Consider the following 17,963-nt stretch of genomic DNA (forward strand, 5'->3'; position numbering starts at 1 on the left):
CAGTTCGAAACGTCGTCGTTTCACGATTTCTCACTCTGCACAACTTTCTCCTAGGTTTGCCTCTGCAACTAGGGTTTGCTTTCTCCGTTCTTCAATGGCGGAACTAAAGACGATTTCAGCTGCTCTGAAACTGATCGATGCCAAAAAGGAGAGCCTACGTAAAGCCTTTGAAGACCTCGAAGCTCACTCCTCCTCCCTCTCCTCCTTCACCCTCACCTGGTCCGCCATTGACGCTCACTTCTCCTCCATCCAATCATCTCTCACCCGCCAATTCGAAATCCTTGAGTCCCGTACCGACAGCGTTCCTCAAAACGACACTCTTCCCACAAACAACGCTGTCTCTCTACCCGCACAAAGCAACGCCGTCTCTCTACCCCCACAAAACAACGCCGTTTCTCTACCCCCACAAAACAATGCCGTCTCTTTACCCCCACAAGAGAGTGCCATCTCTCGACCCACACAAAACAGCGCCGTCTCTCGACCCCCACAGAACAACGCCAATCCATCTCACCCTCAGCTGAGACTCCTCTGCTCCGCCATGGACGCCGAAGCCCTCCGCCGCTACATTATGGACCACCCCAACGACCGTGAGACCCTCCGCTCCGAACTCCTCGACGCCTTCCAGGTAGCACGGGACCCGGCAAAGATGGTTCTGGACGCTTTGACAGGGTTTTTCCCGTCAAATGCAAACGAAGATGGATCCAGTGAGCTGCACACTATGAGGCGGAGCTGCGTGTTCATGTTGGAGCAGTTGATGCTGTTTTCTCCGGAAATTGGTGAGGATGTGAGGCAGAGAGCGAAGAGTTTGGCGCAGGAGTGGAAGGGGAAAGTGAAAGTTGGAGACAACACGCTAAAGCCTATGGGGTTTCTGCATCTTCTTGCGGCGTATGGGTTGGGCTCGGATTACGATAGTACTGAGCTTCTTGAGCTTTTGATCGATGTTGTTCGGTATCGGGAAGTCTTTGGCTTGTGCCGCGGGCTCAATTTGGTGGATAAAGTTCCCGGTATGCTTCTCAGAAGGTTCACAATTTTATATGGAAATGCTTATTGCTTATGTGTTGCTTTTTGTTGTTGCATTGATTATATGACACCCAATTCAACAATATTATTTGCAGTCTGGTTGATTATTTTATTGTTCCAAATGCATGTTTGTATACTGATAAATCTATTTTAGTTTCCTCACTGTATTATGTTTTTGTTCATTGTTGTTGGTTTAATACAATGAAGTTTATTCTATTGTGCATAGAAGTGAAAAAATCTTCACTAATGATTTGTAAAAGATGATATCCTATGACAAAGTGGGCTTCAATCATCTGCATAAGGAGTTATGTAGCTAGCTAACAACATAATGCAATGGATACTGCTATGACTTCTAATTTGGATGCTTGATCGTTTCAGCCATCATGTTTTGAGTGTTTGACTAAATGCAGTCTTAGATCAGTCAAATGTGTTTTGTTTTATTTTTTATGTTGATGGCTTCATGGCAATATATAGCATCTATTTGTTGTTGGTTCTAGATAGTGGGTTTCAGCAGGTGAGGTTTATTTTTCATGGATTACATTGTCATGGGTTTTGTAAATTTCCTTTTCCCATGTTGGGGAATGTTATCTTTTGATGTTATCATTCATGATGAGTTTGCTTGTGTTGTTTGGCCTTTGTTTGTTTAAATCAGATAGTTTGCAATGGTTTTAACTATAAAAGGAAGTTGAACTTTGAAATGGGTGTGAAAAATATGAGCTGAAAAACTTATTGAAGAGTTCAACTGCAGCAAAACAGGATGAAGTGAAAAGAGTTATATATATGAAATTCAGAGGGTCACTGAAAACAAAAATAGTTATCTTCAAGACAGGAGTGCAGCATTAATTAATTTAAACTCAGGAGTTGAAAGAAGATTTAGTGATTTAGAATTCAAAAATATGATATTTTTTGTGATGTTGTATCTCTGTAGAGGCTACCCATCTAAGTTGAGTCGGTGAGAAATATCAGAAGTTCAAAAAATATGGAGGACGTCACATCAACAATGAATTATTCAAGGTGTCTGGGTATTAGAAACATGCCTGCTCTAAACAATGCTCTTCTCAGTTAGTGGTGCTGGAAATTTGTGATTGAATGGGATTCCCTCTAGAAACTGGTGATAGTTGGGTAGTTTGGGCAGGAAGAGGGGGACTGGTGCTCTAGACTAGTGAGGGAAGGCTATGGATTAGAATACCACCTTGCTAGCATTTCTAAAGGCTTGACTAAAAATTGATTAACAAATATCATTGATTTATTAAAATAGGATTTTGTTTACAACAAAGGTTTGACATTTTATTGCTATTGAGAGTTTTCGGAAATATTCTCTTTGATGCCCCCTAAGAGTCATGTAGTTATTTTATTTTATTTTTATTAGTCAAATTGAAACCACATTTTGAAAAAGAAAGAAACCATATCTAGGAAATTTAAAAATTACAGCTAGAGTATAAATTCAAAAATTACATCTAAAAACTACAATTTTGGTATACGTTTAGATATTGTATTAATTCAAATTGATTACAACAATAAAAGGGCATAGGTGGTAAGATGAGAATATCTTCCATAGAAGCTTAGTAAATATAGTTGTAAGACACATATCTTATGCATGCAATTCATTTATTAATTTAAAATAAATGCATAAAAAGCAAATATTAAAAATTATTATTTTTAAGTTGATACTCTTGGTTATGTGTCGGATAAATGTGTGCTTTAAAATAATAAAAAGGTTAAGGAATATGTGAAAAAGCTCGAGAGTTTTGTTTTTCAAAGTCTCGACCATCAGGTTAGTTTTTCACATGCAAATGTACATGTGGGCACACGCATGCACACACATGGGTGTGCAGAAGCCTACACACACACACACATATATGTAGACTTAGAGTTTAAGGGAATATAGTCTTGCAAGGTTCAACTATGGGATGATGGATATGGCCATAGGTCTCCCAATTTAATTATATCAAATGCAGTATAAGGTACTTATTCAAAGATCAAGATTTTAAGAGTATATGTGAGAGTGTGTGTATAAATTTCCAATTTAATTCCTAACTTTTAACAATTAGTTTCCTAGTCTTTTGGGATTAGATTTTGATTTTATTTACTATTTTAAATAAAGAGAAAGGATGGTTATATTTGAAATCTCTATTTAATTTTGTATATATCCCTTATTTTAAGAGATTGTTTGTTACTAGAATTGTGGGCATTCAATTACATGTCTATTGTCATGCTTCTCCTATATATTCTAGCCTTTTCTGTTGTTTATGTGATATAAGAAAAATTAGGGTTTTCCTCTCTAAATCTCAATATGGTATTAGAGCCAAATCTGTACCTATCACTATCCAAATGGTGAAATACAGAATGACCACTCTGGACACAACCTCCACTTTGAACGTGTCCTCTAACTAGGAGTGGTAGATTAGAAAGTTTGGTTTTGCCGATTACTAGGCATAAGTTGAGTGAAAATTATTTCCTTTAATGGAGATTTCATTTGCGGGAAAGGAAATGATGATTTTCTCGTCGAGGCTACCGTCACTCCATCAATAGAGATCCGAAGTACAAGGACTGGAAATCTAAAAATAGCATGGTGATGTCATGGTTAATCAATTCCATGACCAAAAAAATCGGAGAAGACTTTATGTACTACAAGATGACCAAGAGAATTTGGGATGCTGGAAAGGAAACCTACTCAGATAATGATAACACATTTGGATTATTTGAGGTAAAAAGGTATCCTAAACGATCTCTGTTAAAGAAAACTTACTCAATACTCTAAATAGATATCGGAAGTGAAAGGTGAATCTTAATGATGGACTACACCTAGGAGGGGGGGTTGGTGAATAGGTGTTGTTGAACAATTTTAAAAAATCTCTTAACAAAATTATCTAACCTTAGAATTCCTCAATGTTAACAAACTTCTCTTCCAACAACTTTTCAACAAAGCATAAAATTCACAAGCAAGTATGGATGCAATAACACCTTCCCAACAATTTATAAATGCAATTCACATGCAAATGCTTCAACACTCCTCAAAATTAATTCATAAGAACAATTCTCTCCTTAACTCATTTCCAATTACTACAAGATATCATTAACCAAAACGAACATAAAAATTATTCAAGATATCCAATGGATAATCAACACCTATTTCAACTCATTTTTCTTCCATTCAACATATATGCCTAAGTAACCAATGATATCAAAAATTGAAAATAAATCAAAGAGTAGAATGAGAGAAAGAGACAGTGATACCAAATTTTAAGGTGGAAAACCTTCAAAGAGACAAAAAATCACGGGCCTACAACCGATCGAAAACATCCACTATGAAGAACAAAAACTTAATATAAATCATGCTAACCAATCCTTCATGGACCATTTGATTAGTATCTTTCACTTTTAGCTTCTCACATTTTTCTTATGAAGCACACTTAGAGTTCACATCAAGTTCGATCTCGACCTCTTCTTGAATCCACACAAGAAGAAAATAGGTTTTTACCCAAACCCAAATAGACTAGAAATTGAGAGATGAATGAATGAAGTATGAACCCATCTTTTTCTCAAGAAAATCCATTGAAAACAGTTTGGAAAACAATAGGAAAGTTGGATTTTCTTGGCAATCAAACACCCCAAAATAGGAAAGGAGAAGAGAACCAAAGGGGATGACTGTTGCTGTGTCTTTCTCTCCTTCACAGGAAGCAAGTCTTGGGTTTTTAAATAAAGGAAACCCTTGATCCAATGGATGAGATTTCATAAAAAAGTGTAAGCTGGATCGATCCTGGAACATAACATTTTGAACACTTAGTAAAAAAATTGCTTCCAAACCTTCCTAACTCCTTAAAAAATATTTTAAGTAAAATAACATTTAAATAATATGATTGATTCAATTCCATCCAACTCCAACCTCAGCTACATACCTTAGTCTCTTGACAAATTCAACAACTTGATCCTCATTAGGCAAGTGGTCCAAAGAAGGATTGGAAAAATCGAGTTAGGAGACACTTAGGAATTGTGTTCGGAATTGCCAACCCAGCTAAACACTCACAGGAAGCAAATGGATCTCTTTGATAATGCTAAATTTGGTTGTTCAAAATGTTGTCTCAAGTATAAAAAGATTGTTGAGAAAGAAAGAGTTTTTAAATTCTTGTTTGTGCTTCACAAAAATTTGGAAGAAGTAAGAGGAAGAATCCTTGGAATTAAGCCTTTTCCTCCAACTGGAGAAGTTTTTTTCGAGTTTCCCAAAGAGGAAAGTAGAAAGAAGATTATGATGGGAAACCAAGTTCCATTAAACCTGAATGAAGGATTTGTCCTAGCAACTTGTGGAACCAATCCTACTCACCACAATAACTAGCCAAGGAAGGGAGGAAGACCATGGTGTGACAATTGTAGAAAACCCGAACACACGAAGGACATTTGCTAGAAGTTGCATAACAAGCTAGTTGACTGAAAACTGAGAGGTTCTGCTAAAAGTCGTGGCTTCACTTTCATTGAAGAGAAGAAATCTACACCTGAGGCTACTTTGTTTAGTAAAGAGCAAATGGAGCTACTTCAAATAGTGATCAACCAACAAACATCATCCCTTTCTCCACCCGAGTCCACAAGCACTATCAAATGTCTCTTTCTTAGCTAGTCTTCTACTAAAAAAGGTTACAAATGCTACTCCCCTATCACTAGAAAATTCTACACTTCCATGCATAGTTGTTAAAAACTTATAATACATGATACAATACATTTTTTTATGGAAATTGATACATATCACAATCTATATCTTACTTTAGTACAAATACAACATACGATAGGGTACGTGATATTACGATACGATGATACATACATCTTCAACTATTTTCTATAATTTTTTTTTAAAAAAAAAATCAAATTAATTAATTTATTTTTTAAATCATATTATTTTTTTTTTGTTAAAAGAATATTATATTAATTGTTTAAAATATATAATAAAATATTAAAAATTGATTGTAAAAAGGAGAAATAGGTAAATAATCTTACATGAAAAACTACATTCTTGTTGTCAAATACTATATTGGAAGTCAAGTAAGTTTATTTTTATAATGAATATTGAAAATTTTTCATTTGAATGGTTTGAATGTTGACAATGAAAATGATGGTGATTAGTGAATGGATTTTTTTACTTAAATATTAGTTTTTCTTATATATATATATACGTGTTATATATATGTTTAAATTTGGAACTAAAAATAATAGCTAAAAATTGAATACGTTTATTTTTATGGATTATATGATGAATCTATCTATTAAAGTTATATTTTATTAATCAAAATTTGTCAAAACTTTAACATTTAATGTTTTCATATGATATGATATAGTTTAACTTTTTAGATCTTCCTATCTTCCATAGAATTGGTTATATATTACTTTATACTTTCAATAAATATATACACATATACATATTTCTCTATTTATTTTCCACTATATAAAAAACTTATGATACACAATACAAAAAGTAAAAAAATGATACACGATACATTTTACGAGTTAACAACCATGCTTTCATAGATGTAACCTTTTTGAAAACCAATCATATGGACCAAAAACTTATATTCAGGGGAAGAACTCAGCTGTACAAGAAAGTAATTTTTGGCTTACTACTTCCATTCCATTAGAAACCAAGACCGAGCCCACCTTCATTACCTCAATTCCACTAGAAACTAAGCCTAACATCATCATCACTGAATTAGTTTTGTTTTGCCTAACAGCCAGGATTCAGTCACTCCTATCCATACTCAACTTGAAATTGATAACAAGCTCTGTGTTTATTCAAGGAGGAAAAGACCTTAAGGGAAATAGAGGATCACCCACCTCCTGAGCAAAAACATGAATCCAATTTGAGTCCAAATAGTCCAGGTAACAGTTTTCATGAAATTTAGATTGATAGTACTGCTAATGATGATCTTGATGTTCTTATTGCGTTAAGGAAAGGTGTGAAAGCATGTACCCAACATTCTATCTACAATTTTGTTGCCTATGATGGTCTATCACCAAAATATCAGGCATTTGTCACAAATCTATCCCATGTAGAAATTCCACAGAGTATTCATGATGCTATAAGAAAATCAGAATGGAAGGCCACCATTGGGAAGAAATCAGTGCTTTAAAAAGAAATGGTACTTGAGAACTTTCGGATTTACTAGAAGGGGAATGACTAGTTGGATGCAAGTGGATTTTCACCATTAAGCATAAGCCGGATAGAAGTATAAATTTCTATAAAGCAAGGCTTGTTGCTAAGGGATTCACTCATGCATATGACATAGACTACCAAGAGACTTTTGCTCTTGTTGCTAAGCTCGATACAATTCAGGTTTTGTTATACTTAGAAGCTAACCTAGATTGGTCCCTTCATCAATTAGATGTTAAAAATGCTTTCCTCAATGATGACTTGGAAAAGGAAATGTACATGAAAATTTCACCCGGTTTTAAGACAAGAAGCAATGTTAACAAAGTGTGCAAGTTTTGAAAGTCTCTGTATGGTCTTAAGCAATCGCATAAAGCATGGTTTGACAGATTCACAAAAGCAGTCAAGGAGCATGAGTACTCTCAGGGACAAGCTGATCATACCTTATTTACCAAATTCTCTCTAAATGGGAAGATTGCTATTCTCATTGTTTATGTTGACGATATTATTGTGATTGGGATTATATTGAAGAAATGGAGTGCTCAAAGGAAGCTTTTGCTAGAGAATTTGAAATCAAAGACCTAGGAACTTTAAGATACTTTCTAGGCATGGAGGTTTCTTATTAAAATAAAAAGCATTGTGGTTTCTCAACGTAAGTACATCTTGGATGTACTGAAAGAAACTGGAATGTTAGGATGCAAACCTATAGACACTTCGATGGAATCAAATTATAAGATTAGTTTAAAAGAAGATAGTCTTCTAGTTGGCATAGGAAGATATCAACAACTTGTTGGAAAGCTCATTTATCTCTCTCACACAAGGCCTAGCATGTGTTTCCAGTTAGTGTTGTAAGTCAATTCATGAACGAACCCAATAAGCCCAATGAAGAACATCTTGAAGCAGTTTATAGGATCTGTTGATACTTAGAAATGGCTCTTGGAAAAAGAATATTTTTTCGAAAAGGAACAAGTGAGGAAGTTGAAGTCTACTCAAATGCTGATTAGGTTGGATCAATTATAGACGGAAGGTCAACCACTGGCTATTGCACCTATGTACGGGAAAACTTGGTGGCTTGGCATGGCAAGAAGCAATTTGTTGTTACAAGGAGTATTGTCTAGGTAGAGTATAGGGCTTTAACTGAAGTATATGATTGAAAAGATTGCTTGATAAATTATAAATTTCAACAAAAGAAGCTAATGAAGGTGTTCTGTGACAATTTGGCTACAATCAGTATTGCTAAAAATCTTGTTCATCATGATAGCACTAAGCATGTGGAGTTGGATTGTTACAGCTAACTTTTGTTCTTGAATTCTGGTAAGGCTCAAAGATTGAGCCAGAAAATCAAAACATTTCTATCTTTTATGCAATATACAGTAGTCTCTTATGACCCTTAATAAGACAATTTTCCTAATTCTTTCTCTTTCTTTGCAAAAATAGGAAAAGATATGGAAAAGGAGTATTATTTAGACCTAAAAGAAATAGAAAATTTTCTATTTTCTTAGACTAAAAAAGGTAGAAACTTTGATAAAAAGTCAACTACCAACCAAAATAGAATTTAACAAACCATGGCAACCCCCAAGATGAACTTTAATCATCATTACTGTCTCAAATTAAGGTTTGGCCATTGGAACAAACCTTTGCGCTTCTCTTGTAAGTCTTCAAAGGATATTTCCAATGTTGTTCCCCATCTCTTTAATTCAATTTTAAACTTTAGAATAACCCCTATGATTACTGATTAAATAAAGCTTTGCTGAGAAAGGACAGTTGTGTTGTAGTGTTTTCTTCCATTGAGTTTAGAATTATGGATTATTATATGGACTGTCAAGTGCTCATTTAGTGCTAATTTGTGATCTCATAATCATTTTCTTACTAGTTAACAATTTTATGCATAACTCATTTTGTGAGTTTATTGCCCTAACCCCTTTGCTTTACTATTTTGAAATGATTTCGGGTTGAACTAGTTGATATAGGATCCATTTATGAAAAAAAAGGTTCCCATTGAGGGGCTTAGATCCTAGAAAATCCCTAGGCTATATAAATTTGCATATCAGAACAAGCTTATGATCTTTTGGGAATGGATTGAAGAAGTTGAAGATGATGACATCAGGATGATAAGGGTTAGTGAAGCTGATGAAAGTGGGAATTTCTGTTTTTCTAGCAGCATCCTGTCTGTCTGCCTATCTGTCTCTCTTCACACAAACATGTGCACACACCGAATTTGCCTTCACTTCCTTTGCTTTCTTTCTCCATTTTTTCCTCATCACTTTCGTTCATTGCTTCCTTTTCTGTGCTTCTGTTTTTCATATTTTATTTATTTATTTATTTTCCTAGGTGGGTTTTGATTCTTTGTAATGCTTACACGACCCCCAATGTGATTATTATGCAACTGATGACTTCGGTATAATAGTAAGAAGGGAAAGATAAGATAAAAAAAAAATTACATCAGGAAATGGGTGAAAAGAAGCATCTTGTCACTTTATCTTGTTGTATTATAATAATCTAAGTTTTCAACTGTAGTTGGAGTCTTTATGAATATGATGGAATGCTACATGTACTAAAGAAATTCAAAGTTGATTATGAAACAGTGAAGCTAATTTACTCCTAATATGACAGAGCAAACTGGTGAACTGATGTAGAAATATTTAGGGTTATGGAGGTTCCTCTGCTACTCGTGATTAGGGATTGAAATCCTGAACTGCTTAGCCTTAAAAGAAGCGAAATATAATAGGGATGAGATAAAATATTGGATAGAATAGGGAAACCGCTTTTGTTGTATTACAAACACATGGTTGCTATAGGGACCCAAGTTTGCGTTTGTGATGCATGAACATTCAGAGCAAAGTTGACAACAGCTGACCATTCTCATGGTTTTTGTCAGATCATCCAAGCATTAGTCATTGATGACTGCATTTTTGTCCAAAGAAGTGCTTACCTTTTGCTCTATGCTTCCAATAATTATCTTTTGGTTGTCTTCTTTGTCTTCTTTCGAGTGGAATCTAATGAATATGCATATTTTAATTACTGCAGATCTTATTCAAAATCTCATTGGCAGTGGCAAGCCAAATCTGGCAGTTAAATTTGTTTTAGAATTTAAGCTGACTCACAAGTTTCCGTTAATCGCCATCTTGAAAGACATTGTGGAGTCGTCCAGGGATGTTGCTAGAAAAGTTCGCAAAGATGGAAAGCATTCTCTTCAGTCAGTGGTAATTCTGATCTCCTCACATTATTCTTAGGATAACAGTTCAAACTCAATGCCTGTGCATGCTCATTAATTTTCTAAAGCAGAATGAAGCCACAAGCAAAGAAATCAGTGCATTGAAACTAGTGACTAAGTACATTAAAGACTACGATCTCAACAATGAATACCCTGGGGCCCCCCTTGAAGAGCGCATTCAGAAGCTCGAGAGCCAAATGGCCGCCAGGACGGCTGCCAAAAAGCGCCCTGCACTTGCCCCTGCTCCCAGGCCTAAGCAGCAGAAGAAGCAAAAAAGCAAGCAGGCTCAGACAACGGCAACAGCAAGTCCCTCAGTCCCAAGCGGTGCAGCAGGTACCAGTTCAACAGCTGCTCCATTCCAACAACCTCATTTGCAGGCACCGGGTTTGGTGCCAGATGGTCCTGTTCCATTCATGAACCCATCAGCTGGGCTGTATGGCTTTGCAGGAGTCCCCATGGGCTTCCCTGGGAACCTTGGCCCTCCTATGCCCCATTTACACCCAATGGAACCGCAGCTGCCAATGCCGTTTGCTCATGGTGGATACGGTTTGCAGTCTCTCTACCCTCCAGCTTACTTTCATCAGTAGTTCTTGGTGGTACTCTTTATGTTTTTTGTCCTTCATTTCTTTTACAGAAATTAGATGGTAGGTTAGATGTGTGGATGTCTGTATACTTGTATAGTGCCACATTTTTTCTTAAATAAATCATTTTGCTAATGGCGTAGAGATTTTTGGGTCAATCCTGAAAATATTTCCTGTGGCATGGTCGATTTTTTGGGTGTGTTAGTTATCCTATTCTGGGCCACATCATTTTCCAGCCCAACCCATCCACCGTGGAGGTCTCATATACATATCAGATGTCCAATGCTAATGGGATGTGCTTGGCCCATTCAACAAAGCCTCCTCACAATCCCGGGCCCAGAGTCAGGTACACATCTCAAAACGACATCGTTATGACGTCTTTCACTTCAGGCTGGACACAATTATACAAGTTTTTAACCGTACTTCTCTCTGCAGACTGCAAATTTTCGGCAAACGACATCGTTTTACCCTGTCTAATACGGCGTCGTTTTTCTACCGTTTGTAACTTCTGCCGTCTTTCTTTCTCTCCTAGGTTTTTTGTTCTGGTTTCTTTGTTCTTTAATGGCGACACTGAAGACAATCGCATTAGGGCTCACACTCATCGACGAGAAGAAGGAAGAACTTCGCAAAGCCTTCGAAGACCTCCAAGCCCACTCCTCTTCTCCCTCCTCCTTCACTCTTACCTGGTCCGACATTGATTCTCACTTCTCCTCCATCCAATCCTCTCTCACCCGCCAATTCGACCTACTCCAATGCCAAAACGACGTCGTTCCCGAAATCCTCCAAAAGTATGTCCCTCCATCTCACCCCCGGTTGAAACTCCTATGCTCCAACATGGATGCCAATGGCCTCACACGCTACATCATCGACCACAGTAAGGACCGCCAAGAAATAGCATCCGAATTGCCCGATGCTTTCCGGGTCGCCCCGGTCCCGGCCAAGCTGGTTCTGGATGCTTTGCAAGAATTTTTCCCGCCAAACGAGGTTGATAACGAGGGTAACAAACTGGGTTCTTTGATGAAAACTCGTTTGCTTTTGTTGGAGCAATTGACGGCAGTTTTGCCTGAGATTAAGGCGGATGTGATGCAGAGAGCGAAGTACTTGGCTCAGGAGTGGAAGGGGAAGATAAATCGTTGAGCTGTGACAAGTAATGACTTTCTAGGGTTTTTGCATCTCCTGGCAGCTTATGGAATGGGTTCAGATTTTGATAGCAGCGAGTATGTTGAATTTTTGGCCAATGTTGTTGTGAAGAATCGGCAACAAGGATTTCCTTTGTGTTGCAGGCTTAATTGCGTGGATAAAGTTCCAGGTGTGTATTTCAGGAAGTTTGTAAGTTTGGAAGTTTTCTCTTAATTTTTTTTAATATGGAAATGTTCATTGCTTGTAGGATGCTTTTTGTTGATTGCGATATATGTAGCTCGTGGGCTAATTTTATTGTTTATATAACAGCTCTTTGTCGCTGATTCAATGCAATTTAATTTTATGCCTATATCATATGACAATTTTGCATGAAAAAATTTGTCGCTTGTGCCAATGCTTATATTGATGAAATTACATGATATTATCTTTTACCAAGTTCAATGATTTATGTAGCCTAGGACGATTTCATTGTTTTTGTGATACCCTCTTAGTGGTTGATGCTAGAGGTGCAACTTGGTTGGGTTGACACGACTTGACCCGATCTGAACTCAACATTTGAGTGAGTTTGGTGAATCATTTTCAATACTTGGATTGAGTTTCGGTTATGTTTTTTTAACCTAAGCTCAATTTGAATTGGCTTTGGGTTTAGGTTCGAACAAGTCGAACTTAATCCAAACCCAATTTAATATTTTTATAATATTTATAATGTATATTATCATATATAATGATATTTAATTTTTTAGATCAAATTATATTATATCATATGCTTTTGATTTTTTTAGAAAGATATATAAATTTATTTTTTGAATTTTTTTTCCTATTTATTATTTAAATTTTGATATAAATATATAGAAAAATGTTTTTTAAAGAATATTATGAATGAATTTTGAATCATGTAACTTTATCAATTTGATCAACTCGAGTCATTGACCAATTTGCTTATCGCTCGATACTTAGTTGAGATGCCAAGACTGATGTGCCTCAAAACCCCTTGAGTCAATGACCAATACTGTGATATTGAACCATGAAAAAAATAGGTTAAACCTTCGAGTTATCGAAAATTTCTCCAGTTAAACCCATAAATCATTTCCCCCCCTCTAAATCATGACAAAAGAACATTAAACAACAACTAAAACTGAGAAATCTATGAAAAATAGAGATTCTCATCAAAAGAAAAGTTTAGAAAGATCTATGACTCTTATCCATGAAGAAGAAGAAGACGAAAGATGACATCCTCACAATGATCATGAATGGACTGTAGTGTTTTCGTGTCGAAGATGTCATTGTGGTGGGAAAAAAAAACCAAATTCTTCCATCAACGGCGATCTTTGCATGTTGGTCTCGCCTTTCTTTGCTTTGTCTTTGTGATCTCATTGGTGTGGTGTGGGTGTGCTTTGTAGAAGAGGAGGCCAAATTGGGTATACCGAGTCAGCGACTACCCTCCTCACCTCCTCGGTCTCTTTCTCTCTTTGTGTTGTGGTTAGTCTCTTTTTTTCTCTTCGTATTGCAGTTACTAGTGATTGAGATTGGGAATTTGAAGAAAGGTGGTAATGTATTATTATATATAAGAATGATTTATTATTTAAATGCCCATTGGCTTATGAATTGCGTCAATCTGCCTTATATGATAATGGGTTCGAAATTGGTAAAAGAAAAGGTGAAAATTCAATAATTTATTATTGTGGTATGAATTGCATCAATTTAAGTAATATGTTATTTTATATGGTAATGGTACCATATACAGTGTTTTATATGCTAATTTAAGTACTATATTATTTTATATGGTAATGGTAAAAGAATGTTTTAGTTCATGTATTGATCATGCGTTCATTAATAGTTGCTATATGGTTTATGGAATGAAGGTTGTTAAAATTGTCTAGTGGTAAAAGTTTCACCAGCAGTTCATAGAAGATAATATTTTGAGGAAAAAGGGAGTCAAATTGTATGTTTTATAAATTATAAGTTATTTTCTATTTGATTGAGAACCCATGGCAATAGATACCGTCATGGCTTCTGCTCATGTGCATTACAGAGAGGAAGATTTGTCTTGAACATAACGTGGGTGGGTGGGTGTGTGGATGCCTGTGTGTGTCTCTCTCTCTCTGCTCATGTGCATTATAGAGAGGAAGATTTGTCTTGAACATAAGGTGGGTGGGTGTGTGGATGCGTGGATGCTCGTGTGTGTGTGTGGGTTCTTTGCTAGCCACCCAATATGTGATGAACTAAGGAAAAAAAAATCAGCAGACTGTGGTATCATATTGCCATTGTGATGTGACACTTGATAGTGTCTCTAGTGGTAGATTCTAATCCTTTGAGATGCTTACATGGTCTGATGTCATCAATTTCTCCATATTAACAGATAACTGTGCTAATATGGTAGAATGGGATCAGATAAAGTGGAAAATTGTTGGCCCGTTGACACGGACCATGCAGCACGTTGGCCCCATGAGTGACCCTTGACACGACAAGGTGGCACAATGCCTTGTGCAAGGAGACGGCTTGGTGACCCATGGGCATAATGCCATGGCATGTTGCAGCACCGAGAGAGACTTGGATGATGCATATTGATGCAGCAACAACGATGTCAACATAGATGGGATGCCTAAGGCTTGGCACAAGGGCACAATGCCTTGTGCACAGAGATGAGGAGTCATGGGTGCAATGCCATGACTTGTTGCTGCCCCAAGAGATGGCTTGGCTAGGGCATGGTGCCATAATGGCAATACAAATGGATGCAAGAGCATGTTGCCTCGGCATGGATGTTACCCAGATGTGCAGACTAAGAGAGGGCTGGGCATGCACATGAGCTGCAAGCAGCAACAACATGAAGAGTTGGATTCAAAGCAGGATTGCAAGTTGGGTATGAGTAGAAGTTTGGATTCCTGTTGGAAATGCGGTTTGAGTAGGACTAGGATTGCTTGTCCCTAGTCCAAGTAGGAGTGGTTGGTGCCACAACCTATGAATAAGAGTCCAAGTAGAACTAGGTTTGTGTACTCCTAGTCTAACAAGAAGTGGGTGGCACCACTCTATAAAAAGGGAGGACTAGAGAGCCTCTTGGCAGAGAGTTTAGAGTAAGCATGAACTCACCAAAGAGATTGTGGGAGTCTTGGTGAAAACCATGTCTTGTATTCTTATGGTAATAAAATACAGGTTGGGGTTGGTGCCCTATGATCTTGTGTGCCTTCTATGGGTTAGTCTCCGGTACATCTCGTGTGGGAATAGTGCAGGTTGGCTTAGAGGGCTTCTAAGTGCCACATGGATGCAAAAACTGGCTTAAGAATTTTGTGCCCGTGACAAAAAAGTTACATGCAGGAAGCATCTTCTTGCTTCAGTATGATAATATAAGCTATTTCTGCTGCACTTGGATTTTTTTATGGACATGATGGACTTGTAGATGTATTGAGGAAATTTAAAATTTACATGAAAGAGGAAAGCTAATTTGCACGCTGTCTCAGGGCGAAAAGGTAAATTGATCTAGGAACATTTTATGAGGGCTAAAAGGTAAATGGATTTAAAAATATTTTATGGTCAGGGAGGCTCCCCTGGTAGCCATTAGGGATTGAAATCCTGAACATTGAGCCTTTATAGAAGCAAAATATTATGAAAATGAAAGAAGAATAGGGAGAGAACTGGTGGGTCGCTTTTGTCAAATTATGACCTCAAGCACAAGTTTGCATTTATGGTGCATAAACTTCATTCAGAGCAAGGTTGACAACACCTGTCAATTTTTCATTCCTTTTTTCAGATCGATCCAAGCATTGTACTAGTTGATGAGGCATTATATGTCCTGGAATTACATACCTTTTTCATCCATAGAATCAAATGCATACTTTTTGTTGTCTGTCTTCCCTGAATCGAGTCTGACAGTACTCCAATACTTGGTTTGATTGTGACATATCTTGTTGAAAAACTTATGAGCAAGGGCAAACATATTATTGCTGTCAAATTTCTTTGTGAATTTGAGCTTGACTGACAAGTGCCCCCCTGCTCCCATCTTGAAAGCCCATGTAAAGAAGTTTGAGAACCTTGCACAGAATGTTTACGACAGCTGGAATCATTCTCTTCAATATCTGGTAATTCTGATCTCCTTGTATGATTCTTCAGATAAGAGTTCAAACTCAAACAGTCATCTGAGTGGATACTCATTAATTTTCTCAAGCAGAATGGGGCCACAGGTGCAGAAATCAGTATATTGAAACAAATAATTTCTTGCCTTGAAGAATACAAACTTGAAGCTGAATACCCTCGGGAACACCTTGAAATGCGTATTAAGATGCTAGAAAGAGAGATGAAAGACAGGAAACGCTCTGCAGCTGCCCTTGCTCCCAGGCATCAGCAGCAGCAGGAACTTGGAAGCAAGCATCCATGGACCAAGCCAGCTGGTGCAGCTGTCCCAAGCGTCGCTGGTGCCAGTTCAACTATTAATCCTTTCAACCAGTCACATTTATAGTCAGCAGGTTTCTTGCCAGATCGTTCTGTACCATACTTGAGCTCATCAATTGAGCTCCAGGGGTTGACAGGTCCAACACCTCCCACTGCTCGGTACACAGCCCCATCAGCTGGTCTGTATTGTTCTGCTGGCGTTCCTATGAGTTTCCCTGGGAACCTTAGCCCTGCTAGGCCACATGTTCAAGCATTGGATTCACAGATGCGAATACCATCTGGTTATTTTGATAGGCCATCTGGTCTCGGTGGATATAATTTGCAGCCTCATTACCATCGGACTTACTATCCCAGTAGTTCTTGATAATGTTCTCTGTGATGGTATAATTTTGGTTGGTACATATCTTTGTCTAAACTCTAGCTGTTAGAAAGCACATTGTGTTTTTAGATTACTGTGATTGTTGTAAAGCAACTAGTGTACAAAAACAAAAAACCAGAAGTTTCTATCCTCCCCAGGTTATGCAGGTAAAGCCCTTCCTTCCTTGCTCCTAGGATCCAAGGAGGGGGGAAGAATTGCAGGAAATGGTCAGTGTAGTGTACATTCTTTTTTTCACATAAACCTCTTTTATGGTCTTTGATAAATTGTTTGTTGTGGGATTATTCATATTTGGGCGTCTAGAAAGTGGATGCCATATGTAAATGAAACTTTTCATTATGTTTTTACCCTTGTCAATTATATGGGAATTTGATTTCTGCATAAAGCTCACTGAAAGGAAGGCATTTTTGTAGAAAACTATCTGGTTTATTAATGTCATTTATGTGCTTGTTGTCTTGTGCTGTGCTTGTTGTCAGCACAATCTTGAATATAGACATCACAGGTTTGCCTGGTTTTGCCTCCTTCCTGACTGGGGCAAGAAAAAAAAGGGTGAAAGAGGCAGCAGAGGTGAAACTGAAGCTTGGGTGATTGGACAACCAGGTATGGATCTAGGGCTCAAATGTTGTTAGTATGATAGATGTTCTCAGATTAAGTTCATCAATACTGAAACCGACAGTGGAGCTGGAGGAGCCTTGCTCAAATGTTGGAGAAAGGGGGGGTTTGGGTAGGGGATGGTGATCCAAATACACTAGATGATCCCCACAATGGGAAAAGAGGTTGAGTGGAGATTATCAGTGTCTAGTACTGAAACAGTAGTTGATTACCACATTTGAGCTTTTGTGAGGCCTATTGAGGGGTGCAGCTCAATTGCCATACAGCTGAGCTTAGGAGAAATGTTTGTTGGGTAGGTTCAAGTATCCCACATCAAGGGCAGTTTGGGTCCATAAATTTTTGCTTCTTTGGGCAAAGTCCTAGATAACAAATAATTTACGTTGGTGGAGTTCGCAATTATCTCATCTCTTCCCACTTTCTGTCATGTCCCTGTACCTCTTCTGCTCCAAACTCCAAACGTCTTTCATCCTCCTCCTCCATCCAAACTTCATTTATTCCGTGACCTAA

General features: G+C 37.5%; 1 protein-coding gene and 1 pseudogene across 1 annotated transcript; both read left to right on the forward strand.

Moving 5' to 3' along the window:
* LOC117909255 (truncated FRIGIDA-like protein 1) lies at positions 1-11,080 on the forward strand. Its single transcript, XM_034823209.1, has 3 exons — positions 1-1,004; positions 10,178-10,353; positions 10,436-11,080. Exons 1-3 carry the CDS (start codon positions 95-97, stop codon positions 10,949-10,951), a joined length of 1,602 nt encoding a protein of 533 aa, XP_034679100.1. The 5' UTR covers positions 1-94; the 3' UTR covers positions 10,952-11,080.
* Positions 11,081-11,106: 26 nt separating this feature from the next.
* On the forward strand, positions 11,107-17,201 carry LOC117909256 (annotated as a pseudogene).
* The last annotated feature ends 762 nt before the right edge of the window (positions 17,202-17,963 follow it).

Source organism: Vitis riparia, chromosome 19 (assembly GCF_004353265.1).
Source record: "Vitis riparia cultivar Riparia Gloire de Montpellier isolate 1030 chromosome 19, EGFV_Vit.rip_1.0, whole genome shotgun sequence".
NCBI classification, from domain to species: domain Eukaryota; kingdom Viridiplantae; phylum Streptophyta; class Magnoliopsida; order Vitales; family Vitaceae; genus Vitis; species Vitis riparia.

Coding starts and splice junctions, on each gene's coding strand:
- LOC117909255 (XM_034823209.1), top strand. CDS start 95: ATGGCGGAACTAAAGACGATTTCAGCTGCTCTGAAACTGATCGATGCC. Junction 1,005..10,177: donor TTTGGTGGATAAAGTTCCCG/GTATGCTTCTCA, acceptor TAATTACTGCAG/ATCTTATTCAAAATCTCATT. Junction 10,354..10,435: donor AGCATTCTCTTCAGTCAGTG/GTAATTCTGATC, acceptor TTTCTAAAGCAG/AATGAAGCCACAAGCAAAGA.